The 26,874-nt window shown below is 38.6% G+C and overlaps 1 protein-coding gene across 1 annotated transcript; it reads left to right on the forward strand.

Moving 5' to 3' along the window:
• Positions 1-2,234: 2,234 nt before the first annotated feature.
• SF3A3 (splicing factor 3a subunit 3) lies at positions 2,235-26,744 on the forward strand. Its single transcript, XM_063444500.1, has 17 exons — positions 2,235-2,402; positions 4,393-4,440; positions 4,547-4,599; positions 5,079-5,184; positions 6,658-6,730; positions 7,262-7,353; positions 7,765-7,847; positions 9,640-9,778; positions 10,235-10,303; positions 12,701-12,768; positions 13,575-13,682; positions 14,013-14,082; positions 15,638-15,802; positions 15,917-16,027; positions 18,807-18,897; positions 23,552-23,607; positions 26,154-26,744. Exons 1-17 carry the CDS (start codon positions 2,307-2,309, stop codon positions 26,229-26,231), a joined length of 1,506 nt encoding a protein of 501 aa, XP_063300570.1. The 5' UTR covers positions 2,235-2,306; the 3' UTR covers positions 26,232-26,744.
• Positions 26,745-26,874: the final 130 nt, after the last annotated feature.

Below are 26,874 nucleotides of genomic sequence, written 5' to 3' on the forward strand. Positions count from 1 at the left end.
GCAAGAGCAGGAGTGACAGGCGGACAGGGAGTGGGCAAACCACGGGATAGCGTGTCAGAAACAGGGAGGGGAGACATGACTGTAGAGGATAGGGAAGGCAAAATGGGATCAGGATAATAGTATGACCGGTCTGCTCCGAGGACGGGAGCCAATTTGCCCTTCGAGGGCTTCACATGTTCCTGTCCCATTCTCACTACACAAGTCGTCACTTGATAGAGATAAATAGGAAAAGAACGTCTACAGTGCTCGACTGCCACGAGATGCTTAATCTGCATGCGTCTTCCCGAAACGTAGACCAGTCACTGTGTCTGCCCACCCGGGTGGCCATGGATTGGAGCGAAGTCAGTAGTGTGTAACACTTCTCCGGACAAAGGGTACAGGAGAAAACGAGGAGGAGGAGAGAGAAAGAGAAAGTGAAAATGCCAATGATAAAGCACTTACAAGAATCACAAACAAAGATACGTGCACACAAACACGAATCAAGGATAAACCACGCCACACACGCAGATGCAATTACGTCACAAACAATGAACTCCCAACTAAGCAACCACCACACTACAACAAAGGTCAATAATGAATTCTGCATAACAATAATAAAACCTCCCTGCTTCTCACATGACAATAAAGTTAATAAATACTGCAAATCCCGTCTCTCACTGGACAGCAAGCTAATAAAAACTGCAAACCCTGTCTCTCACTGGACAGCAAGCTAATAAAAACTGTAAACCCTATCTCGCACTGGACAGCAAGCTAATAAAAACTGCAAACCCTGTCTCGCACTCGACAGCAAGCTAATAAACACTGCAAACCCTGTCTCGCACTGGACAGCAAGCTAATGGTAATAAAAACACACAAATGCAAAACTCCTCCCTTTAATGCAAAATACACTCATACTTAGGAGGCAGATAGTCAATTTACAGGTTCTTTTAAAGTGACATTGTGCAAGCTATTTACCTGTCTTTGATGCCCTCTGGCAGCCAGCGTAGACACGGAGCCAGGCCAATCACAAAGACAGGAGATATAGGCAAGGTGCTACCGCAATAATTACCGTATATGCAGAGTTGATCAATATCCGTCCTGTCTCGAGGTCAGCTCTCCGGTGACCTCAAGGACGGCTGTCCGTTGGGACACAGCTCGATGCTCCACGTTGGGCGCCAAATGTTATGGACCAAACCAAGTGTTTGATGATTTGAATATCTGCCCCTAAACAAATTATTTATATTCAGTGCATGCACGCTCCTAAAGTAAATTCACACCGAAACTTTGACCCGGAACACTTCCTGCTGACTGTGAGGTTCCGGGTCAAAGTTTACTCAATGATGACGTATAGGGGGCGGACCGGAAATCGCATATGTTCGCCCAAAGCGAACACGCTATTGTTCGCCGGCGGACAGTTCGCGACATCTCTATTGGGAAAGCATTGTATAAGAAGATTTGCGATTTCATGTGCACTAGCTGATGGCGTTCTCCTTGTAGTGTTTTCATATAGAGAGAAGGGGCTTTGGGTGACTGACAGAACTTTCAATTCCTCTTTATTCACTTTTTATGGGACATGGAGGATGAGGAGACAAAATATGATGCTAGATTTATTTCTTTAGCTTCCCTTTACATGGTGGAAAACTTTGATCTAAAAAAGTTTTTGTATTTTCACATTAAGGGGGGATTGCCCATATGATTCCAGACCCTAGATACGCCTCTGACTTTTTGTTTTGTTTTTTTTATAATGAGCATTACAATGTTCTGTTTGACCTACTCTCACGCATTCATCCCTCTGACATGTTAAAATCGTGCAGTTGTATTCTACGTCATATTATTGTTTACTTGATTCTGCCTATCTGTGCTGTGGTGGCAAGTTGAACTTGTCTTGTTCACGCATTTTAAAAATAAAGAATGAAAAGAAAAAAAAAAAGTAAAATTTACTTGGAATTTTCTTTGCATTGTCACTTTAGTCACTAATCCTCTTTGCATTGTGCGAAGTATTACAAATAAACTATTACAAATTAAAAAATAGAACTTTAGGAAATAAAAGAGGGACAGACATATTTCTGATATAAAATAGTGAGTGTCTCTCCTAAACACGGACACTTTCCGGGTATCTCCAGGAAAGCTGAATGTAATGATCTCCCCTGCCCCGTGGGTGGGGGCTATATCGGAGTGTATCTCGGATTCCTTTCCCCCTCCAGTTCGCTGTAGCTTAGGAACCATGTTCTCTTTGTTTATTGCGGAACCTTCGCGCTCTCCAGCCGAGCTGTGAGGAAGGTTATTTGAGCGTTCCACGCCATTTCCGGTCCGGGCAAATTACGAAGATGGAGACTATGCTGGAGCAGCAACGCCGCTACCATGAGGAGAAAGAGAGACTAATGGACGTTATGACCAAGGAGATGATGGCTAAGAAAACCACGGTAAGCCCCCAGGGGGTGTGAAGGGGGAGCACCGGGACATGCCGGCCGGTGCTGTGGGTGCTCTGAGCGGGGAGCTCACAGGGGGGGATGCACACTGTTACCCGCTTATAACCAGTCCGTGTGAGTCCAGCAGGTCTGCTGTGAGCTCGAGTCAGTCACATGGCTAATTATTATATTATTATTATTATGGCTATATTATTATTTATATAGCGCCAGCAAACTTTAGCCAACTGTGATCTTAGGAATCAAACTTCATAACGTATAAGTTAAGGGAAATTATTTTACCCCCCCAAAAAAATTAAGGTTACAAAAAAATGATTTAAACTATTTTTTAATTTTCATTATTTTAGTTACTTGCATGCACAGCTGGATGGGACAGTACTGCTGCTGCTGCATACAGACCCCTTTCACACTATAAAAAAAAAAAAAAAAAAAGCCGTAGCATCTATCTCCTTTTTAGTTTGTAGGGACGTATTTTATACCATAATCCTCTTATCAAATAAATTGTGGAATAATTAATTTATCCTCAATAGAGCAGTTACAATTATCACATAGGATGACTGAAATCAGTAACCTGATAGCCATACTAAAGCGGATACCAGTTTATAGTCTAGTTCACTGTTTAGTGAATTGACCTGTGTTTGGGTTTCGTACGAGACATTAGTAGGGGAGGGTTCTCTCTCACCTTCCACCTTTTGGTTTGATTAATGTTGCCGTATGCACACACAGTAAGGAGAAAATTGACACTGGAAATGTGGATCTATGTTTTCCAGCCTGTCTGGCAATCCCATGAGACCGTTATAACTTTAGATCAATTTAGCCATTCCAATGCTTTGCCATAGGAAAGCTTTAGGAAGCTAGTGCGCATGCGCAGCAAAGCACTATTCCGATTAGATGGCATCTCTTTTGTTGATTTCATGAAAGTGCATTTAGTGACTGTTCGTATGTCAGCCACTAGAGATAGGTTAAAGGATCACTATAGTGTCAGGAAAACAAACTTGTTTTCCTCACATTATATCATCCTTAAGACCCCCACTAGAGGTTGGATTAACCCTGCAATGTAAACATAACAGTTTCTCTGAAACTATGTTTACGTCTGAAGGGTTAAAACCTGGGGGACCAGGCACCCAGACCACTTAATTGAGCTGAAGTGGTCTGGGTGACTATGTCCCTTTAATCCTGCAAAGAAAACATTGCCATTCCTGCAGAAATTAATAACAATTGTGAGCACCTACTTTGAGCACACACTTTTATTTGATACTGTCACAAAAACCACAAGTGATGACAGTGCCACTTTTAGTCCTTTGTCATGTGCTCATGTTCATCTGGGCATCCCATTTCTCTTCCAATTAAATGCTTTCTGGTTTGCTCCTACAGAACCTATAGCTCCCTTTGTGCCACAAGAAAAATAATCTCCCCCAATCCACTTAATCTCTTCACTTCCCAATACAACCAGCAACCATCCCTTACCCCATACTCACATGGAACCCAAATGCTCTTCTGACATGCACACTCTGATTAATAGGGAGCACACGAACATCATATTTCATTTCACTGATTTACATTTTATTGTAACACAGTCTGCTTCATAAGGTAGCAAATCCTGTTCTTTGATATATATATAAAAAAAAAAGCAGAGACATTGTGAAATCTTATTTCTCTTCTAATGAGCAATTTGATATGTTGTTTTGATAAATGTCTGAATACCATAGAGTATGTAGACATTTGGACATTTCCAAACAGTAATTGAGGAAATTGCTGCAAATAGTATTCACAGACCAATTTGTTTGTGTCTTTTACATTAAGACCTTGAATATCCACTTTTTTTTCATTTTAATTATATCAAATTATTCATAGCATATGCTATGGTATTTTCTGTGTAGGTAATGTTTGCTTATTTGCTGTATGTGTGCAGTGTTATGTGCATTTACCATTATAATACAATGTGCCTGTGCCATGCAGTTTCCTTAATAACTATTTTGTTCTTTAGTTACGAGAACAGATTAATTCAGACCACAGAGCCAGAGCAATGCAAGATGTAAGTATTTTATTTCCTCCCCTGGTTATTCCCAGCTTAATTATAAGGCATAGATTTGAGTTGTATCAAACCAATGAATACACTAATATGTTCATTTTATTTGCAGCGATATATGGATGTCAGCTCAAATCTAAGAGATTTGTATGAAGACAAAGATGGGTAAAAAAATATTTTTTTAATCATTACGCTTTACTAAATAAAACTAGTTTATATCAGTCCATTATTTTTAATAACTTCAAATTTATACATTTATTTATCATCTCCTGTTTTATATATGTCTATACCCTATATTTTGAATATGTTTATAATGTGCTTTTTTAACATGGGGACATTTTAGAGTTGCATGGATTTAAATTGTATTTTTATCTATAACAAAAAATGCTTTATCTCTCCAGGCTTTCGCTGTTCATTCTAAAAATATTTGTGTTACTTTCTTGCCTTGCGAACAGGTCTGTCTTCAAGTATAAATTAAGCTATTCATGTTTACATGATATACTCTGAATCTACTTGCAGTGTCTAACAAATTATTTGTATTTATATATAGAATAGTTTTTCCTAGTTTAACTGACGTTTCTATGTAATATGTTTTTATGTTGAAAACAGCATTATTAAAATAGATGTAATGATTTTCATTCCAGACTGAGGAAGGAAGAGCTGAATGCAATTTCAGGACCAAATGAATTTGGAGAATTCTACAACAGATTGAAACTAATCAAAGAATTTCACAGGAAACATCCAAATGAGGTGTGTTAATTTTAAATCATTGCCCACACTAAGATAAATATCTAGATCTGCAGTATACCAAATTTAAAACACATTTAGTTCAGTGTCAGAACTAAAGTTTGTTTGAAAAATCTCAATTACCGTATATACTCGAGTATAAGCCGACCCGAATATAAGCCGAGGCCCCTAATTTTACCCCAAAAAACTGGGAAAACTTATTGACTCGAGTATAAGACTAGGGTGGGAAATGCAGCAGCTACTGGTACATTTCTAAATAAAATTAGATCCTAAAAAAAATATATTAATTGAATATTTATTTACAGTGTGTGTATAATGAGTGCAGCGTGTGTGTATGTGTGAGTGCAGCGTGTGTGTCTGAGTGCAGTGTGTGTGTGTGATGCAGAGCCTTGGTGGGGGGTGGGCAATTTTATTATTTTTTTAATTATGTTAATATTTTTGTATTATTATTATTTCTTCTTATTATTTTTTTATTTAATTTCATTATTTTATTATTTTAAAAATTGTATTATTATATTTTTTCGTCCCCCCTCCCTGCTTGATACATGGCAGGGAGGGGGGCTCTCCTTCCCTGGTGGTCCAGCATTGGTAGTTCAGTGGGGGGCTGTGGGGGCTGCAGAGAGTTTACTTACCTCTCCTGCAGCTCCTGTCAGCTCTCTCCTCCTCTGCGCCGTCCGTTCAGCTCTTCTGCCAGCTCACAGTGTAAGTCTCGCGAGAGCCGTGGCTGACCGAGGTGCTGAACGGACGGCGCAGAGGAGGAGAGAGCTGACAGGAGCTGCAGGAGAGGTAAGTAAACTCTCTGCCAGTCCCCCTCTCCCCCTGTCTGTATTATGGCAATGCAAATTGCCATAATACAGACTATTGACTCGAGTATAAGCCGAGTTGGGGTTTTTCAGCACAAAAAATGTGCTGGAAAACTCTGCTTATACTCGAGTATATACGGTATATCCAATTATTCCTAAAAAAAAAAAAATTACAAAAAATTATAGCTATAGAGAGTAGCTATTCATGCAATGTTAAAAAGCTATGCTACATGATAAACGGTACCCAATGAAAGATCAGGAAAGATTTAAGCCCTGTGCTGTTTCAAATTATATGACTGCATTTGTTATGCTATTGCTGTTAAAGACAATCCTCTCACAGACCAGCAATCTAGTGCTGTGTTTCTACACTTCGTGTATATGTAGGTATGGACCCTGATAAAGTGATCTCATTATTTATATAGCATTGTTGAGAATCTATGTCATAGATCCGCGTAGTCAAAAATCTGACCCTTAACCACTAGTTTATAATTCCTATGAACCACCAAAACTCAGTGATTAGTAAGGGTTCTTGGAAAATGTTCTCAACCTAGGGTTTTCTATGCGATAACCCATTTTATAAATGGAAAGATTAGTAAGCACACTCTGGTGTAATATAATTATTATATGCAATATCCCTGTGGTATGACAAACATTGTATTTGTTTTTTTTAAAGATCTGTGTACCCATGTCTGTTGAGTTTGATGAGCTTCTAAAATCCAGAGAGAATCCAACTGAAGAAGCACAAAGTAAGTAATTGACAAATGACACACCAATTGTAAATCCCCAGTGATAATGAGATGTGGATCAGAACATTTAATAGTATTTAATGTGCCCAATATTATTTTGGTATTTTGTAACTCTTCCCTTTATTGATTTTGTAGCCTGCCTCTGCACATTTTATGTAAACATTGTTGAACACAAAATCGCTTCTTATATTTAAAGTCTTACCATTGATTTAGAAATGTAAATTATATTTCCATTTTATCAATTAATACACCTTTTTCATCACAATGCCTTACTGGCTCTTGCAACTGCTGACTTTGAAGATTGTTCCCAAGTCTTTTTATCTATATGCTTTACCACTTAGAATGTAAGTTGCTTGTGTGTTTATTATCCCAAAATGCACACATTTGAGTTTATCTACATTAATTAGCATTAGTTCACCTAGGTGTGTGTCTAGTGCAACTAGTTGCACGTGGCTTTCGGTGCTTTCCTGGAATCTGTTACCCATTGAGACAAGTTATTAATGTCCGATTTGACTTTTTCCTTGTTCACAGATTTAGTAGAGTTCACCGATGAAGAGGGTTATGGCAGATACCTCGATCTACATGATTGCTATTTGAAGTACATTAATTTGAAATCATCAGAAGTAAGCATGCTAACTAACATTCCTTTTGTTATTTATGCACAATTAGCCCTCCTGTTGCATTTAAAAAAAATCTGTTGTATTCACCTAGGTTTATGGCTAGGCTCATGTTGTCTCTTCTGCATTCTTTTCTTTGACAAGCTAAATAAAGATGCCAATGCTTTTCCTTATGTCTGTTGTATCCACAACTTTTTGAAAGCAGGGAAATTACACATTAACACAGACATATTTGTTTAATAGATATTTGCATGATAGATTCCAATATATCAAATGTATACAGATATGCCCCCAATTTTGAGTAATATGGAACAGAAAGAAGTAAGCAGTTACGATTTAAAAATAATATATATTTTTTTTTTTTTGTACCCTGAAAAATCTAATACAGTTTGTACTTATTTGATGTTGCATTTTCAGAAATTGGATTACATCTCATATTTATCAACCTTTGATCAGCTTTTTGATATCCCCAAAGAGAGGAAAAACGCAGAATACAAAAGGTTCGTATTAAATAGTACATTTTTCATTGCACTTGATAGAAATGGCTAGACAAAGAAAATTAACATTTAAAAGAATATGCACCACTTTGAGACAACTCTTATTCAAAAGCTTTAGCTTTGAGACAGTTGCCTCATTCTGCAAGCTGAAAAAAAAAAGTGTGTGTGTGTGTGTATATATATATATATATATATATTATTTTGTATATTTACTTCCTTCTTATACTATTCACACCCACTGTGTGGGACACTGATAAAACCAATCCGTGTCCTATCCATAGAAATGCTGGAATAGTTCATTGTGTATGTCTGACAGATTTACACTTGTTCAATTCACATTGCAACATCCTGACAGGAGAAAGAGAAAGTGTCTGATCAGGTTGATTCATGCAGAGCAGTGTCTGATTTCTCTCTTCTGCTGCTGCAAAATGATGCCCTGTTTATTAGTTAACTGATATAATACTTTTATGGGTGTGGAAGGGGAAAGGGTGGGAAGCTGAAGAAACTCACCCAGCTGAGAGGCGTTCACAACAATACAGTCTAACCAAGTTTATTTCATACTTTTCAAAGTTTTTCTTGATTTGTATTGTGTTGTATATTAGTTTAAAAGTTTGTTGGTTTAAAAAAAAAAAAAAAGTCTAGTGATGAATGTCCCTTTAAATATTTTTAGTTTTACCATGGACCTTCTGCACATGTGGCATCATTTTTATTATTATAATACTGCTTAGGTACTTAAAGGGAAACTCCAGTGCCAGGAAAACAATCCGTTTTCCTATCACTGCAGGTCCCCTCTCCCTCCCACCTCCCACTCCCCGGTTGCTAAAGGGGTGAAAACCCCTTCAGTCACTTACCTGAGGCAGCGTCGATGTCCCACATCGCTGCTTCCTCCTCCCCCGCCGCTCCTCCTATGCATTGCGTCGGCCGGTGGGCGAGACTGATCCCGCCCACCGGCCGGGGAGACCTAATGCGCATGCGCGGCAATGCCGCACATGCGCCTTAGCACTCCCTATAGGAAAGCATTGAAAATGCATTTCAATGCTTTCCTATGGGGAATTGAGCGACGCTGGAGGTCCTCACACAGCGACGCTCTAGCACAGGTTTTCTGTGCCATGATGCAGGAAGTGCCCTCTAGTGGCTGTCTAGTAGACAGCCACTAGAGGTGGAGTTAACCCTGCAAGGTAATTATTGCAGTTTATAAAAAAAAAACTGCAATAATTACACTTGTGGGGTTAAGAGTTGTGGGAGTTGGCACCCAGACCACTCCAATGGGCAGAGGTGGTCTGGGTCCCTAGAGTGTCCCTTTACGTGTCTTTAGGTACACAACCCTCATTCTTGTTCACTTGCATATACTTTCCATATACATATCATACGAATATGAAACAAAGATTTATTGCAGCACTGTTGCCCCCTCTTTATGAAATGTGTCATATTGACTTATTGGAAGTTCACTGAAATTTCTACCCAGACAAAAAATATACTGAGACAAAGTAAGGGACTACTTTGTCTCGCTATTTTTCCTACGCTTGACACTGGGGGGAGCTATACTCGTCAGCAAGTGTTTATCCCTTGACAGCTGCAAGGAAAATGGCTTTATCTATGGAGGATCCTTTGGCATCCTCCATAGACTTCTCTGTTGTACTCTCACGCATCCATGAGAGTATAGCAACAAAGTAATCTCCTGGCACCAGAAGCAGAATAGGATAGTGGAGCTGCAAAATGCCAATCTGAAATTGTTGTTTGCATTTGCTTATCCTGTAGTAAATTAACTATTTGACTTTTCTAAATATTTCTACAGGTACTTGGAAGGTGTTCTAGAATACCTTCAAGATTACACAGACCGGGTGAAGCCGCTGTTGGACCAGAATGAACTCTTTGGGAAGATACAGGCAGATTTTGAAAAGAAGTGGGATAGTGGGACATTTCCAGGCTGGCCGGTAAAGTTCATCATCAACTTCAGTTGAATTTGTATTTGTTTACTGCTTGTGAGAGTTGGTAATACGTTAAAAAACACATGAAAAGTCGCAAGTTGCACCCAATTGTCCCCCATTTTCTTAAGATTTGGAAGCAGTTTCTGCAAAGCTTCAGGTTACTTGGTGCTGTGTGCAAACCACTAGTTGGTGGAAACTATTTTTTTTTTCTCAACATAACACATTTTGGTGTATGATAAATTTGTACTTATATATTGTCTAAGTGGAGCTAGATACAGGGACTGTCTTTCACCATAAACACTGTTATGATCCTTTTAATATATTGTCCTTAGCATATGTTGTCTACAGTCTGTGATGGGTAAGCTGGAAGCTGTAGTTATTGTGTGTATAATTTGCTGTTGGAATTGTATGACAATTGGTTATCTGAAATGTTTTAATACTAGTATATTTTCTCACTTGCAGAAAGAGACAAGCAGTGCCCTCACTCATGCTGGAGCTCATTTAGACCTCTCTGCCTTCTCTTCTTGGGAGGTAGGTACATTGAGAAGTTAATCTGGTGCATATACACCACAAACACACTGGCACTTGTTAATTGTGACTCAAGATGAGCCTTGTAACAACTTAAAATTTAGCCCCAAATCTTCCCATGTCATCGATATTTCACTAACCATTGTCAAGTGAGAATTAAGTGGGTCATTGACCCCTTTTACACTCAGTGCTGTTTGAAAGCAGCAGTCCATTGTAACAATGGAATCATATCTGATATTAGTGGCTGTTTTAAGGGGGATAAACCAACTAATGTACCACACCACACTATCATGAGTTTAAAGAGTGTAGACATCTGATGATCCACCACCAACCCTCACAGGCACGATTAAGTTTAGTACTTCAGACTGCTAGAGAGGCTGATTATAAGTGGGTTACATCAAAAGTAGGTTTTCTTTTCCTCAATTAGTCACAGTGAATTACCTTTAAAAAAAAATTTTTCAAAAAAAATCACGTATTACATGATTTAAAAATTACATTTTGCTAGTAGCAGAGAACTGGAAATTTTGGACATAAGTGTGTGTGTGTGTGTGTGTGTAATATATACATGGATTGTGTGTGTGTGTATATCTCTCTCTATCCTCTGAATGATAGCACTCCAAGGACTAAAAAAATAATTTGTGGTTTGTCTTTAATATGAAACAAAAGCAGAAACATGTGTTCTTAAAGGGATATTCTAAGCAACAAAACAACTTTAGCTCAATGAAGCTGTTTTAGTGTATAAATCAGGGATCAACAACCCTTTTTGCATGTGGGCTGGATGCCAAGTCTGTATATGCACAGAGGGCCGCATTCATTCTCATAGCTAAAATTGTAATATAGTAATGACAGTAATAACAATAAACACAGGAAAAAAGCTCATTTCTTAATGCTCATCTTTCAGCAGTTTAGTAGATGACCCCCTAATTTTCTTTCCTTATGTGAGATTGCCATATATAAGGATGCCAAATTAGAGAACTCTCTACTAAACAGCTGATATTTCAAAATAAAGAAAAGCCCCTTTCTTCTCGACATGACTCTTCCTCTTCTCATCCATTTTACCTATACATTTTTAATATATACAGTTTTAGCATGACAGTGGATTTATCAAACTGTTTACATTTTCAGAACATTTAAATATCCCCCACAAAGCCATACATATAAACATGCAGTAATTCAGAAACAGTACTGCAGACACACATACACACAGTCGTACAATGTGTGTATGTGTGTCTTTGCTAGTTTTTGTCTCCTTCTTTATGAATTGAACTGTAACGACACACAGGAGGCTCCTGCAGGCTATTAGCAGAGAAATAGATAAGAAACTGTGCAATAAGGGAAGTTTATACGTTAGATCTCTTTTTGCAAGAAATGTGTTGGTAGACTCGATAGGTCACATACAGGAGAGGTGTAGCTAGGGCTGCATAAACAAAGTGGTTTAACTCCCTAATGGCAGATAATTGAGCAGTAAAACTGCTATGGCATGGTCTATACACCAAAACCACTCCATTAAGCTTAAGTTGTTATGCTGCTTATAAAGTGTCCCTTTAAATATCCCAGACTTGGTCAAACGCATGCATGTGTTTACCTTTGTAAAATCAAATGCATGTGTTTATCTTAGTACCTTGGTAAAACCAATGTTACAATAATCGTTTTTCATTTTTAGAATTTTTTATGAACTTTGAGCATTAAAAATGCACTTTAAGCAAGCAGTGGTGGTTATGGTGCCATGGTCCCTTGCAGCCATCTCTCTGCTAAGAGCCCGGCTGTTTTCAAACGATCTGACATACCACCACTATTGCTGAAGCAACCGTTCTGCTTAATCTTTAGAAATATCAGTTCAATCCATCATTGCATAGCATTTGTTGGCTAAGTGTCAGTTGACAATGCTTAGCCATAAAGTTCTGTCCAAAATTGGAAAAAATGTTTTTCTACAGTGGAAGAGGAATCTTAACTTTAGTGATATATGTGAAAAGAAGCCAAACCATTGGGCCTCAGGTACATGTTAGTTCGAAAACAATATGACCTGTAGTAGCAGGATGGTGCAAAGAGTGGTTAAGGTGCATGCCCATTTATCTTAACTATCACATTGCATAATACACATTTCTGCACTGTATATTGTTTTTGTGGTGTTTCAAGTCCATTAAAATCTTGATTGAGTTCCCTTCATGGCTTGTATGTTAAAGATAGTTTTGTTTTGGTCCTTCTCACATCATTCTTTATTTGGTAGTAATGTTGAAATATCCTAGCCCAGCTAGGGTAAGCATGTCGCCTTCGATTACTGAGTGCCTGCAGCATTTCGTGTTTGTAACATTTGATGTACTTGTGTGGTCTACACTGAACAGTTAGGGCAAAGTTACAAAATGTGTTTAAGGGGATTTTTTCTTTCTCTGTCCATGGCAGGAATTGGCTTCTCTTGGATTGGACAGGTTAAAATCTGCTTTGATGGCTTTAGGATTAAAATGTGGAGGGTAAGTAAATATTTTCATCATTACTATCTATGTTCAGTTTAAAACTACTACTTCCCAGCTAATGATGTTTGGCATGCTCAGAATGCTGTAACATTTGTCTACGTTATAGACACTTGTGTATGTAAATCATAAGTGCCAGAGCACGACCTTCTCGAACACTTTACACAGTGCCTGCCCTTGCAGAGCCACCCATAATCTGTGATGATAGCAGCAGTGTAACAGTCAATTGGAATGTGTATATGATGTGTGTAAAGTATCCACGTGACTATATTTGTATAAGACTTATGTCATGCAGAGTTAACCATCAGTTGAGCTACAGAAGGACAGCATATTTTAGTTGAGCTGTTTGTAGAGTGGAATGGCCATTCTAAATGACGCCTTTGTTTACTAGTATAAGGTTAGTTAACGCCATATGTTTTAGGTCACCATGACACACAGCCGAGTAGCCATGTGCCCAGTGGTCTATCTCTAAGAGACATGACCGTGAAATAAGCACCGTGGAATTCTGCTTCACAGTGCTGCCTTTAGAGGCCCTCTTATTTCTGATTTTTATTTTTATTTTTCTTCAGGTAAATCATGTAACTAAATTAGAGCTCTTCATACCACTGCTCATACGTGCCATGCAATAATTGTAGGGTTCTTCTTATTCACAGATCAGTACTTTAGGATATGATACCTTGCAATTATTACATAATGTTAGCTAGTCTACTGTAAATATATTTTTACGCATTCATTTCCTAATGTTGTTTCCCTTTTATAGAGAATGCATTTGTTTTGTTTGCATTATACTTCATTTTATATCCTAGAACCCTAGAGGAAAGATCCCAGAGGCTTTTTGGCACAAAAGGCAAATCTTTGGAAGCTCTGGATACATCTTTGTTTGCGAAAAATCCCAAAGCAAAGGGAACAAGAAGGTAAAGTGATAAAATATTCAGTTATTTTGCAGTGTGTAGTAATTTAGACGAAAGAACTACATCTAAAGCAGAGCACGTTTTCTGTTTTGTTTTGCTCTGGTTATTTCACCCCTGTCCTTTCATTTTCATTTGTGTTCTCCAAGATATAGTTTTATTTTTTTCCCCTGTGTTTGTGTTTTCTTTGCTTACCTCCAACTATTATGAACAATGCACATTACTGCAGATGGCCTGTGTTTGTAGACGGATATGTACTAGTAGGCACTGCATTGTTTAATGGATTTGTTTTATTTAAAAAAAAAAAAAAAAAAATTATATATATATATTCTGCAGAGACACTGAGAAGAACAAGGACATTGCATTTCTTGAAGCTCAGGTTTATGAATATATTGAAATCCTAGGGGTAAGTTAATAAACCATAACCCTTCTTTACTATTTCTCATCTCTTTAAGCATTTATATTTCTCTGCGTGACTTTTCCTAAAGTTATAGAAGAATATTAACCTGTTACAGGGGCACTCTCAGCAACATAACCAGTACAGCTTGTGGTAGAGGTTATGCTACATAAGAGAGTCCATTAGTGTTTAAAAATGGTTTCAAATTAACAGAGGGTTTTCCTGAAATCCAGGGACTGCCATGATCTTGACTGTAATGATTAAGGTTAAGTTGTCATGGTGCCTGGGAGGCCTATGTTGTGTCTTCCAATGTTAAACCATTTTCAATATGGATTATTACACCAGTGGTGTCCCCATGGTCCCCTCATGCTGACTCTCCTCTAGTGCTCAGCTAAAGCAGAAACATCTGCTCAAGCAACAAAGTGACTGTACTGAAAGGCGAAGAACATAATCTTATAACTGACATTCTCAGCCTATAAATGGCTTTTTATCCTGAGTAATCGTGCATACTTTGTTAACTTTTACTGACAATGAGCTGCCTTTAATAGTCTTAGTGCATCAGCTAAAACGCTCAGCCTATCACTGCCATTGCTTCAATGCTAGAGCAAATGCCATGCCCTTAACTGAACAGAAGAGGAGAGGCAGTGTGACAGGCAGCTTCAATCAGTACTTCTGGAAGGCGAGGTTACACCAAGGGACTGTAAACTCCATAACCACGGCATTGAGATGAAGAGGTAGTGGTGCCTTACATTCTGAAGTGTGAGATGGGTAACCTGCTCTAGAACTCTGTCAATCACTATTGTCCAGGTTTTGTGAAATTGACAGTAATATAGAACTGTTAATGCCATATTATCAATACACTCATGATTGGGAATGTCCAGGGTGCATAGAAGATTTTATTTCCATTAATATATTTAATTCAATAATGCAAATAGATTATTGGTGTGTTGCAAAGGTTATACTAAGTTCAGCTGGAATTATTACGTTTGGAGTATTATTTAATAGTGCAGAGTGCATACTAGCAGCCAATGAATTCTGTGATTTATAGATTAGTTTCCAACTACCTACTGTGCATGAAACAGGAAATGCTCATTTGAATTTTCTGTTCCTGCTATGTGCACAAACTGTTGAAAGCTTTTTGGAAGTCTTGTGAATTTGAAGATTATCATTTAAAGAATCCTGTTTTATGAACTTGTCATTGACAAGTTTTTCAGGCAGGTGGCAGGCTTTCTGTTCTTGCGTGGTATACCTTTCTATCACTGCCTCCCAGTGCACATGTTTCTTGTTTTGGGCATGGCAAAATACATAGAATACAGTCTTCCAACTCAGTCTTTTGAGCTGGTTACAGAAAATACAAAGATCATTGAAGTGTTTTACCATTTGACGTTCACTTGTCTTTTTTTCCTTCTTTCTTTCTTAATTTCAATCTTTAAAACACTTCTAAACGCACACCTGATTTTTCTAATTTACTGATTTTAAATGTGCAAACATGTACAAAAGAACACTGAACATTATCAATACTATAATCCCTTATGTTATATTTCTATTTCAATTCTGCTTTTAGGAGCAAAGACACTTGACCCATGAGAATGTACAGCGCAAACAGGCCCGTACAGGGGAGGAAAGAGAGGAGGAGGAAGAAGAACAAATTAGTGAGAGTGAGAGTGATGATGAGGATAATGAGATAATTTACAATCCCAAAAACCTACCTCTTGGTTGGGATGGCAAGGTGAGTTGTCGGTATGCCGCATCTGTCAGTTGTGTTTATCCAGCAAAATTATCTGTAATATAAGAGAAAAATTATGTACTGTGAGATCTCTCACTATCTTTCTGTTTTTTGCAGCCTATTCCATACTGGCTGTACAAACTGCATGGCCTGAATATCAATTACAACTGTGAGATTTGTGGAAACTACACATACCGGGGACCCAAGGCTTTTCAGCGTCATTTTGCGGTGAGCTGCCTACTATTTCTATATTGTTACAATCCATTCTGGTTGTTACCCATGTTAGTAGTGAGCCAGGGGTTTCATAGCCTATCAAAGATGGTAGTCGTATATCTCACTTGTGCAGTCAAATTGTCCATTAAAAATGTGTCTCTTATTTTGATCGAAGGTAGGTCTGTTTTTAGCCAGTACTGCGCCATAACTCGTCTGGCAGCTAAAGTCAATTTATGTAAGGGTTTCTGTTCAGGTTTGGGCCAGTCGTCCAAGGATCTGGATAGCCGGAAGATCCAGGGGTCAAGCTTAACTTGGATAAGAGATTGCCCACCCTTCCCCAAAAACCTTGGACTTCTGGACACTCCCACCACATGTGGATATAGGTACCCCCTCTGGCCACATCACCTCCCGCAGAGATCTGGGGTCTTGTGCATATGAAAGAGTTTGACGGGTGTAGTGTACCAGCGGAGCATAGTCTTAGAAGACTGCTAGATCACTTTCCTTTTAATGCTTCAATCACACAGGAGAGGGTGCTTACAGAGTGCTCTCTACTGTGTAAAATGGGAATTCTTCTTTTGTCAATAGAGAGAATCCCTCTAATTTAGGAGTATGGTAAGGGTTAATATTTAAGAGTTAGAGACAGTGTAGGGTTGATTGGCTACCTCATTGATTGACTTTCTACCTGTGGCCTTCCTCAGCTGCTAGTAGCTCATTGACTCTTTGGCTGAGTTAGTGGACTCAAGAAGGGGCAGCTGACAGACCCCACATGAAAAGTTCAAACCATTGTTAAACTGTTTGACTCTTTACAGTGAGGTGGCACCTGGTTTCTCCGGGCACCTTAACCACTACAGAGCTGTAGTGGTTATGATGCTTGGTGTGTTCTTTTGAAAGGTGAAAAGTTTAATGCTAGTGTTTGTATTTCTAACCTTTAGATTTTTCATTTAATGCTGATTATAGTGTCTTATTATTTCATGCAAACAGCTTGGGTATTGCAAAATGTGAATAGATAATTTATTAATGGATCTGAAAAACTGAACCTCCGTGCCACATAGTTTGGTTCTCCTGATGGCACCCCTGGATACACATTACGATCTTCATTAGAAAGCAGTAGGTGTGGTCATAGTTAAAACAGAGTAGCACAAGAAGGTACTGTACAAAAGCTAACCAGAAAAGGTTATCGACTCTAGGTTATGGTTGTGTGTTTATATACGATTTGTTGTGTTTTTGTGCTAGGCAGTAAAAGCCTGGTGATTTATATCAATTACCATAAAATCACAATATCATCCATGACGATACAGGAGGGCGGTGTTATATCACATCCCTCTGCCCATAACACCCAGTGTCTGACAGAGTATACTTGCCCATTGGATTTTGACTCCGTGCTGCTTGGCCATGCTACCAAATAAAGGTTGAAGGAGCGGCAAGTGACGGATAAAGGGGTAGGGACTCAAAAGGTTGTATTGGCATCGAAAGGAAAGTGGAAGAAACGGTGTGTGGTCTGGGCGGCAAAAGTAGGAAATGTGTAGACTGAAAAAGATAGGGGGGAAAGGCTCATGGGTAGAGTGATAAGTGAGTGAGGGGACATGGGCAGACAGAAGTGGGCTGGAAAGGGGACATGGCAGAGACACAGGTTGTGGAAAGGGGACATGGCAGAGACACAGGTTGTGGAAAGGGGACATGGCAGAGACACAGGTTGTGGAAAGGGGACATGGCAGAGACACAGGTTGTGGAAAGGGGACATGGCAGAGACACAGGTTGTGGAAAGGGGACAGGGCAGAGACACAGGTTGTGGAAAGGGGACAGGGCAGCAAGACACAGGTTGTGGAAAGGGGACAGGGCAGCAAGACACAGGTTGTGGAAAGGGGACAGGGCAGCAAGACACAGGTTGTGGAAAGGGGACAGGGCAGCAAGACACAAGTGGGGTAAAAGAGGTGCATGGGCAAAGAGACCCAAGTCTTGCTATCACACATAAGGCTCTTTCCTATTAATTTATAAAGTTAATAAAATTGCACTTTAAATATCTGTACTGGTGATATTTCCTTGCGAGCAAAAATCATTAAACCAGTAAATAGATGTTTCTTGTATGAAAATGTATGAATTAAAAATATATTACTGAATTGCAATATTTTTCTGAAAACATGATATATTTGTTACCTTATATCATACAGTCCTATAGGTAGTTTGATCCCTTCTCCTTTTTCCTGGGATAAAACGGTGGATTAGCCATCCTGTTTGTATCTCTGAAATTACCCTTTTTGCTGTAAATCTTCCACTTCTTCAGGAAGCAGCCCTGGCTCTCATTCTCATTGAATGCACTTAGTATGTCTCACAAACTCTTGCCAATCATGAAGATACAGCATATGTGTGTACTACATTATTAGACCAAATCGCCTCACTGATGTTATTTCTTGAAGATGGCAAGAATATAGAAAGCAATGTTAGTAAATTTACAGTCTTCTCAAAGTTTAGGCTATTCCACTAAAGTTATGTCTGCAGTGTTTATCTGGTTTTATTGCACAAGTCTTTTTAAGCTATATGTGTCTTATTCCCTTTTGGTATGCCACAGCCAACTGTTTCCACAATGTTTTACTGCTGCAACATTTGCTATTGTGTATGGTATGACAGAGTATATTGATTCACATTTTAGGGTCTTTCTTCCAAGTTTTATTGCTCTAGCAGCCCATGCTTTTTCATCTTTTGAGTGACTAAAGTAAGTTTTAAAGATGCGATAACTTAAGGTGTGTCTGTTTTACATAATGAGTTAACACTTTTTTTCATCTCTCTCCTCATTTAGGAGTGGCGTCATGCTCATGGCATGAGGTGTCTCGGGATCCCAAACACTGCTCACTTTGCCAATGTCACACAGATTGAAGATGCAGTTTGCTGTAAGTTTCTATTTTATGTATCAACAATTGTTGTTGTGCCACTTGTTTCACTCAGAAATATTGTGAAAATGACATCCAGGTCCAAAGTTTGTCCCTCTAGCTTTCCAAAATGTCACTTCCATCATTGGAGAAATGGGTATGTCAGTGAAGCTAGACTTAGCTGAGTTTGGGAGCACTTGGGCATCTCAGAGGGTAGATGAGACTCCCAACTATACACAGAATTAATCATTTCCACTCTGAACTCTAGTTCCAAGCTGGCTTATGACGTTGCAGGAGGTGGTGTTGAGTGCATTTAGTCTATATGACCAGCAGTTCATGGTGAAACTCTACACATACAATCTCCACTTTCATCCTCCAGTATCACTATAAGAGACTCATTTTAATGCTGCTTCCAAACTGAGCAGTTGTCCTACAAACCTTGTTGTACTCCTTTACAAGATGGTTACAAAAAGAAGTACTCAAGCACCTTTTATAAAGAGATCACAGAGATGACCTGAGGAGAAACTGACTATTTTTTGTTCCAGACTAGTTTGTAGCACACCTTTACGAAGGCTATGACTGCTACTATTTAATCAGTTCATCCTCTCCCCCCCCCCCCCCCCTTGTGGCTAGTCCTCAGACATGGAACCAGAAATTTAAACAAGTTTCTTCAGTGTTTGGGGAATGATGGGTTCCTCCTCCTAAAGTATTGCTTCTGAGGATTTTGATACATTTTCTAAGTATAAATTGCTCAGATTGACTGTGGTAGAGCAGCGGAGTGTAGTCTGAGAGATCTAGAAAGTGTTAAGCTTTTCACTTACATCCTTACCCAACTTTTAAAGGCATCTTGAGAGGTATGTATATATGTAGCTCTTCGCAGGATTTATTTATCTTCATCAAGCCTATTCACCAATTGCTTGATCAGCAGAGCCCAAAATGTCTGTCTGCAGTCTGTCAAAGCTGGAAAGATCCAGTTAAGAGATTTCCATATTTGGGTAGTTACAGTTACCAGTTACTTTCTTACTAGAGAAGTCCTTGAAGATAGCACCACAGAACAATGATCTTCCTACAGTCTAACTGGACAACTGTCAAGATATGGTCTTGGTCAGCAGTGTTTGCTTTAGAAAATGCATTCTGATCTACCTTTTGAGAAGGAACCTCTTCTTTTATGTTGGTTCATTGGATGAGTTGATGCGAACTTTGCTCATGTGTTTTAAAACATAGAAGCTTTTATTCTTCTAGACAACAGGGCCTGTAGGGGAATGAGGATCTAAGACCCAGCTGTCTGGGGGAAAAAAAATCTTCCCCATGGAATAAGATTTCCGCTTTTGTTTTCCATGTGGGAAGAATGTCAGCAATTCCTAGAAGTAGCACACCATTTTTGTTGTTTTTCTCTGAGGCATATGGGTACAGAGTAAAAGGCATGTTATAGAATGTAACATCAGACATTATTGGCATAGTGGGGATTACTCCTAGATTAGCCAGCCTCATTTTTTTAAGTAAAATAAAAGTATCAAGCTTGTCAAACATGTCTTAATGCATTAAAGAAATATTTAGTTGTAGAGATGCTACAAGACTTGATGAGTACTATATGAGCATTAACTAGTTTAATCAAGAAGGAGAAGAAAACCGCTGAACATGTTATCCCTGCAGCTTCAAAAATATATGTAAAATGTGAAAACTATAAAGGACAAGGCGAACAAGAATAAATTAGAGCAAAATGGCTCCCACATGTAAAAACAAGGTGTCATCTGATATTCAAATCCGACTCTCATACTTGGGAACCATAATGAGTATACTGGAGGATAGCCTAGTGCAGTAATTTAGCAAAACCTAGGTACCTCTCTCGCCCTGAGCTAATGTGAAGGCCGGCATCTCTAGACAACGGACCTGGTTACTCTCAGAGTCAAAGTCCTTTCCATTCCTGGATCAGCAAGAGGACCCAGTCATGTGGCTGACGTTCTCCTGCTGGTGTGGGCGATGCGTCTGGTTTATAAACCTTTAGGCCTTCAGCCCTGGAGTGTGATCGGTTGAGGGAACAAGCGCTTCAGTGATTATTTGGCCCAGGTGGGGCTTCCTCTCGCCTCGATGCTCTGTTTGCTGTACATTCATCAGGGGAAAATGCGGTGGTGTGGCTGCACACTAATCCAGCTTCATCCAAAAAAGGTCAAAGATTTCCTTCAGTCTCACTAGGATGTTTACACTGGAGTTGTGCTGAGCCGTCTGGCCTTCCTTGTGTTCGCCATCTTAGTGAGTTTGACTGATGGTACTGGCGGTGAGTGCATGTATGCTAGACAGCTCAGTGGTTGGCTGGGATAACCCCCGACAGCCCGGGGAGGAGGGGGTCTTGATTCTTGTCTGAACTCCACTAGTATCAGTGACATGTGGGCCCAGGAGATCGGTCACCTATCTCCAGCCCAACTAGTACAACAGGACTCACCATTTTTATGATAGAGCTCGTCACGGTCGGACACCGGTCCAAAGCTGCATGCTCAGTGCAGATAACAATTAGGAGAATAACAATGCCGACTAGAGGAGCTCGAGCAATGTACGATGGATTGCCATGCAGCACAGGCACCGCCATCAATTGCCAAAGCTGGAGAATAGTCTCTTGGTAAATGTAGATTTTTAACAGATTTTACTGAGAATCATTTCCTGTAGAGGCCGCACCACTTTTTTTTTTTTTGTCAAAATAGTTTTTATTGTAGGTTTTTTACATTAGAATAACAGAATAGAACAGGATTATTCTCACATGACCCTTAGGCAATAAAGACAAAATGTTTGTTCTATTGAACTGTAAAATATACAGTTCTGAGAGGGTGCTTACGTACACCTGAATGCTTAACCTCCTCATCACCTGGGGCTTCGGGTGTGTTTATCATGTGTATAGAGATGAAATGCTCACTCAATTGTATCTATATTGCGGTTTTGGAGCATCCTGTGTTTTACCCGCTTCATTTTGGAAATGCAAATCAGAATCTCCATAATAAGGAAGTTTAATTTTCCTGTAATTTTGTCCAAAATAACTGTGCAGATTCATATGTTGCAAAACTGTTGGCTCTCTCAGACTAGAAAACTTGCATAAATTTGGTAATACAATTCAATATATTGTAACACACGTTTCTCTATGAGAAAGTGCTGAGAACAGACAACAGCTCATTTAGCCTGACCTTCGGTGGGTCCCCGCTAAGTTCTCAAGCTGGTTTTAGCTCATCTTGTGCCATTACAGAGAGAACCAGGCTATTTGCTTCTCAGACTGATTCCACCCAAAAAGGAAGAACAGATCCTAAATACTGGCCGACTCTCTCTTCATGAGAGCTACAGCAACCCCAGACAATCGTTTCAACCTTGTTAGGCATCCTCCGTGAGGTATAGCCAATATCTCTCTAGGCACCGTCAGCAAGGAGTCCACGTCTGGTTTACCCTTGAAACTTAAGGAGAGCAAAAAACAAGTCGCAGGAGAGTGCTGAGAATGGACAACAGCTCAATTAGCCTGCCCTTCTTGGGGTCCCTGCTCAGTTCTCAAGCTGGTTTTAGCTCATCTTGTGCCATTAGTGGCTAATTGAGCTGTTTTCCATTCTCACCTCTCTTGCTACCTGTTTTTTTCTTTCCTTAAGTTTAAAGGGTAATCCAGACATGGACCCCTTGCTCACAGTGCCTAGCGGGATATTGGCTATACCTCACTGATACCTTACAAGGTTGAAATGATTGTCTGGGGTTGCTGTATCCCTCGTGCAGAGGGAACTTGCTGGCATGTCAGATCTGGGACCAGTCTGATATGCTTCAAATATGTTCTCTCTGTACTGGCACAAGATGTGCTAAAACCAGCTTGAGATCTGAGCGGGGACTCACCTAAGGTCAGATTAATTGAGATGTTGTCTGTTCTCACCTCTCTTGCTACTTGTTTTTTTAGATATAGATAAAGATATACATGCACACACAATAATATGGAATAAAATTTCCTAATGTTCTACCATCTTGAGCTCTGTGTTCATGTCGGCACCAACAACCTCCATTTATTATAACTACTACAGTGAGTTGCAGTGTGTTTGGTTCTTGTAGTTTCCCTATACACATTCTCTATGTAAATACTGTAATAAGTATTTTAAATGAAATACATTTTCTGTAATGTGCTTGCATAGTGTCTGTGTATCTTTATTATTTTGAACTCTGTATGCTGATCTTTAATTTGCACCATAACCGTACATGTGTCCTCTGATATTATTTTATTATTATTACTTATAATGTGCCAGCAAGTTCCATAGCTGTGTAGGAAATATGGGTGTTTAATACACATTATTTGTAAAAGCGTTCACTAATAATTGATACATTGAAGAAATGTAAGTGACAGATGGGGGAGCCTATTGGCAATTAGTTTGTAGGCTGAACTGGGGGAAGGAGGAAATATCTATCTCTCCGGACCAAATATTTCTATAGCCACATCTATTGAAAAAACACCAAGGAATTAATTTTCTGGTAGTAAGAATGGCATCCTACAGGACACAGTAGACTGCTAGCCTGTGACACCAGTCATGAGAGAAGCGTAAGATGGGAGAAACATTACAGGGAGAAACATACAGTTGCAAGTGTGAAACCAAGATCTATAGGCCGTTACATTCTCGCCCAGACAGAATCTTTTTAATAAAAGCTGCATTATTTTTCCTCTGCCTTCTAGTGTGGTCCAAACTTAAGCTCCAGAAGGCATCTGAACGGTGGCAGCCAGATACTGAGGTAAGCAAATTCTCTCACAGTAGCTTTTATGTTAACTGTTGCTTTTCAAGTATACCACTAGAAACACAAAAGACTCTAATCAAAAAATGTATTTGCGGTGTAGTTTGATGCTCTTAATTACATCCAAATCAATCTCTCTCTGCTTTCTCTATTCCTTTTTATTTTGTTTGGTTTGGGTTCGGAGGGCAGGAATTGGTCCTTCTCTCTCGCGCATGCTTATTGGGATGCATTATATTTTGTTCATCTGCTTAATAAATCTTTGATTATACTATCGGGGTATTAAATGTCAGATCCTAAGCTACTATCTAGGTCTAAATATTAGTTGCCACAATTAATGTGAATAGTTTTTTTTCTTTTCTTTTTTTCTTCAGATTAGTGTTTTGTTTTTGCATATATATATATATATATATATATATATATATATATATATATATAATTTGTGTATGTGTAACAATTTTTTAAAAAGGATTAATTCAACTGTATCATTTTCCTTTAACCCCTTAAGGACATATGACATGTGTGACATGTCACGATTCCCTTTTATTCCAGAAGTTTGGTCCTTAAGGGGTTAAGAAACCACACACCCTTCCGTCCTGACATGAGCATACACACACTTACAAAAATATAATACTAAGACACACAAAATAATCCATTCTTTCACAGACATATACATATGCCAAACTGTATTATCTGTAATTTACCATGGTATTGCAAATTTAAAGGCCAAATAGCCAAATTGTAAGTATTAAGTACATTCATTATTTTCTCCTAAAATAAGCAGTCCCATAGTGTTCTATACAAAAGAATACATAAATATTTGTTACCTTAAACCCTTCCTTTTCAGAAACTGCCTGCCAAATAATGCTCCTATTCCTGTGGTGGTCTTTGACTGCTTTTACCTTATGGTGTGGATGGAGAGCGTGTTTCTGTTGAGATATAGTGGAAGAAGCAGTATTTCATACCCACTTCAAGATGTCTTCCTTGCTTTCTTATTGCCCTTTGCAAGTAGTCAGAATATTAGATTATATAAATGCTGCATTCTTAAACAATTTATATTGTCTTGAGGAAGCAGAAACTGTTGGTAAAGTGTCAGTAAAGCTTTGAGGAAAAAATTATAGTGCCGATATTCACAAATAAATTAGAGCTAAAACTTGCTCTAAAGTACTGAACAAAATGACAGGAAGAAAGCAATCAGGAGGGATTGCTTATGGTTGCAAAATCCCATAGTCTAGCATAGTTTTGTGTGACTACATAGAAAATTAGGAAGCTGTGATGTTCTCACTTGGAAACTCTTGAGTAGTATGTAGCAAAACTCTGCATAGGTGTTTAAAACCAAAGCGCTTTAAATACAACTAAGTGCGGGTGGCAAATATAGCAGTTACCACACAAATGTTAGTTTCTCTCAATTATTACACAATTACATGCAAAAGGGATAGAAGTGCACACTAAGTAACAGTACATCACCACTAGCTTATATAGTGGAGTACTTAGAAAATTAATACTAACCCTTTTAGGGTTTAAAAAAACAGTAGGATGATGTGAAAACGTGAAACTCATATAGTCTAATACATTTGGGTAAAGAAAATTGTGTAAAATCTACATTAAGCACACTCACATGGACAAGAGCCAGCTAGGATATGCTCAAATCTTATCCACTTGTGTGTGCTTAGGTGACACATTCCCTCTTTGTTTCTTTAACATGGGTGTCATCACAAACAGGGAAGAAATAAGGAGGAAGGGGAAGAAACAACAAGGCTCATGGAGTAATAAGTTCAAATAAATTGAAATAAGTGCAATGTACAAATGGCTTCTCACCTTTATAAGAGCCTAAGTCTGACTCTAGGTGCAATAGCCTTTACCCCTTAAGGACACATGACATGTGTGACATGTCATGATTCCCTTTTATTCCAGAAGTTTGGTACTTAAGGGGTTAAGGGGACTGCCAACCTTCTTTCAACAGCAATTGTGGAAGATGATCCATTGGACTATTAGTATATCCCAAATTGAAATGAATAGAAAATTGCATTAACAACAAAAATTTAAAAACAGAAATAAACATATACAAGAAAAAGTCTTTATGGTCTTCACGCTTCACTGTGTCCAGTACAGCTTTCTCAATCGGTAGTTTGTATTTTGCATCTATCAAAATTGCAAATTGGTTTTAACTACCCCTCTTAAATTTAGACTGCATACAATTTATGTATAATTATTTCCAAATGTCCTTGCACTGCAACTTAATAATTTCTATGCGATTGCTTACTGGGTGCTGAGCAACACTCCATCCATTGGTAAAATATTGAGCCAGCACTCTGGGATTTCCCAAAATATTTATATTTATATTGTATTACAACTCCTTAAATCAACAATTCAATTCCAATATGGAACTTTCTTTGGACATAAATACATGTTTTGTCAGTGCTGCTCCTCTTTCAAGGATCACTGAATTATTAACATTTATGGAAATTTACACTAGTAAAAGATTTTGTAAATCTTCATGTCTTTAGGGTAATCGCCACTAACCTTTATCATTTTCTTGTATGCTACAGGAAGAATATGAAGACTCCAGTGGGAACGTAGTTAACAAGAAGACTTACGAAGATCTGAAACGCCAAGGTCTTCTGTAGTGCCTCTTCAGGAGTTCCCTGGATGTAGATTTGTTTTTGACAGACTTTTCCATATAAAAGATTCAATCCCTGACTCTTAACTGTAGATACCTGGTGACTTTTATGGGTCCTTATTTGGATTTTTGTTATTTTTATTAATTAAATCTTACAAATTAACAATGTTGTCAGTGGTACACTTCTTATATGTAATTATAACTCCATCAAAGATAGATTGTTACACATTAGTCTGCTACCAAGAGACTTTTAGTCAAACTATTAGTCTAATTGCCATTATTATTTTATCAGACACACCCGACCAATCTCTAAGATTTGACAAGCAGTGGTTACTTGAATAAAATGTCAGCCACAACCAAAATGTCATATATTTTAATTTTGTTTTGTTTTTTTGTCCAATTAAATGAGTTAAAGATGCTTCCATCATAACTTCCAAAAAGATAATTTACAGAACAATGTACCGATATAATGTAAAATGTTTTATATACAATTGGGTGCATTAAAATGGTGGAATTTGTATTCATTGTGTCACAAGCTCTGGTAATTAATTAGATCTTTAAAGATGTGTGCTATTAGCATGTCATTAACCATATTCTATTTGCATATACAATGTTTTTGGTTTTTTTTTTTTAATGTACATCTATTTTTC

Source organism: Pelobates fuscus, chromosome 1, assembly GCF_036172605.1.
Source record: "Pelobates fuscus isolate aPelFus1 chromosome 1, aPelFus1.pri, whole genome shotgun sequence".
NCBI lineage: Eukaryota > Metazoa > Chordata > Amphibia > Anura > Pelobatidae > Pelobates > Pelobates fuscus.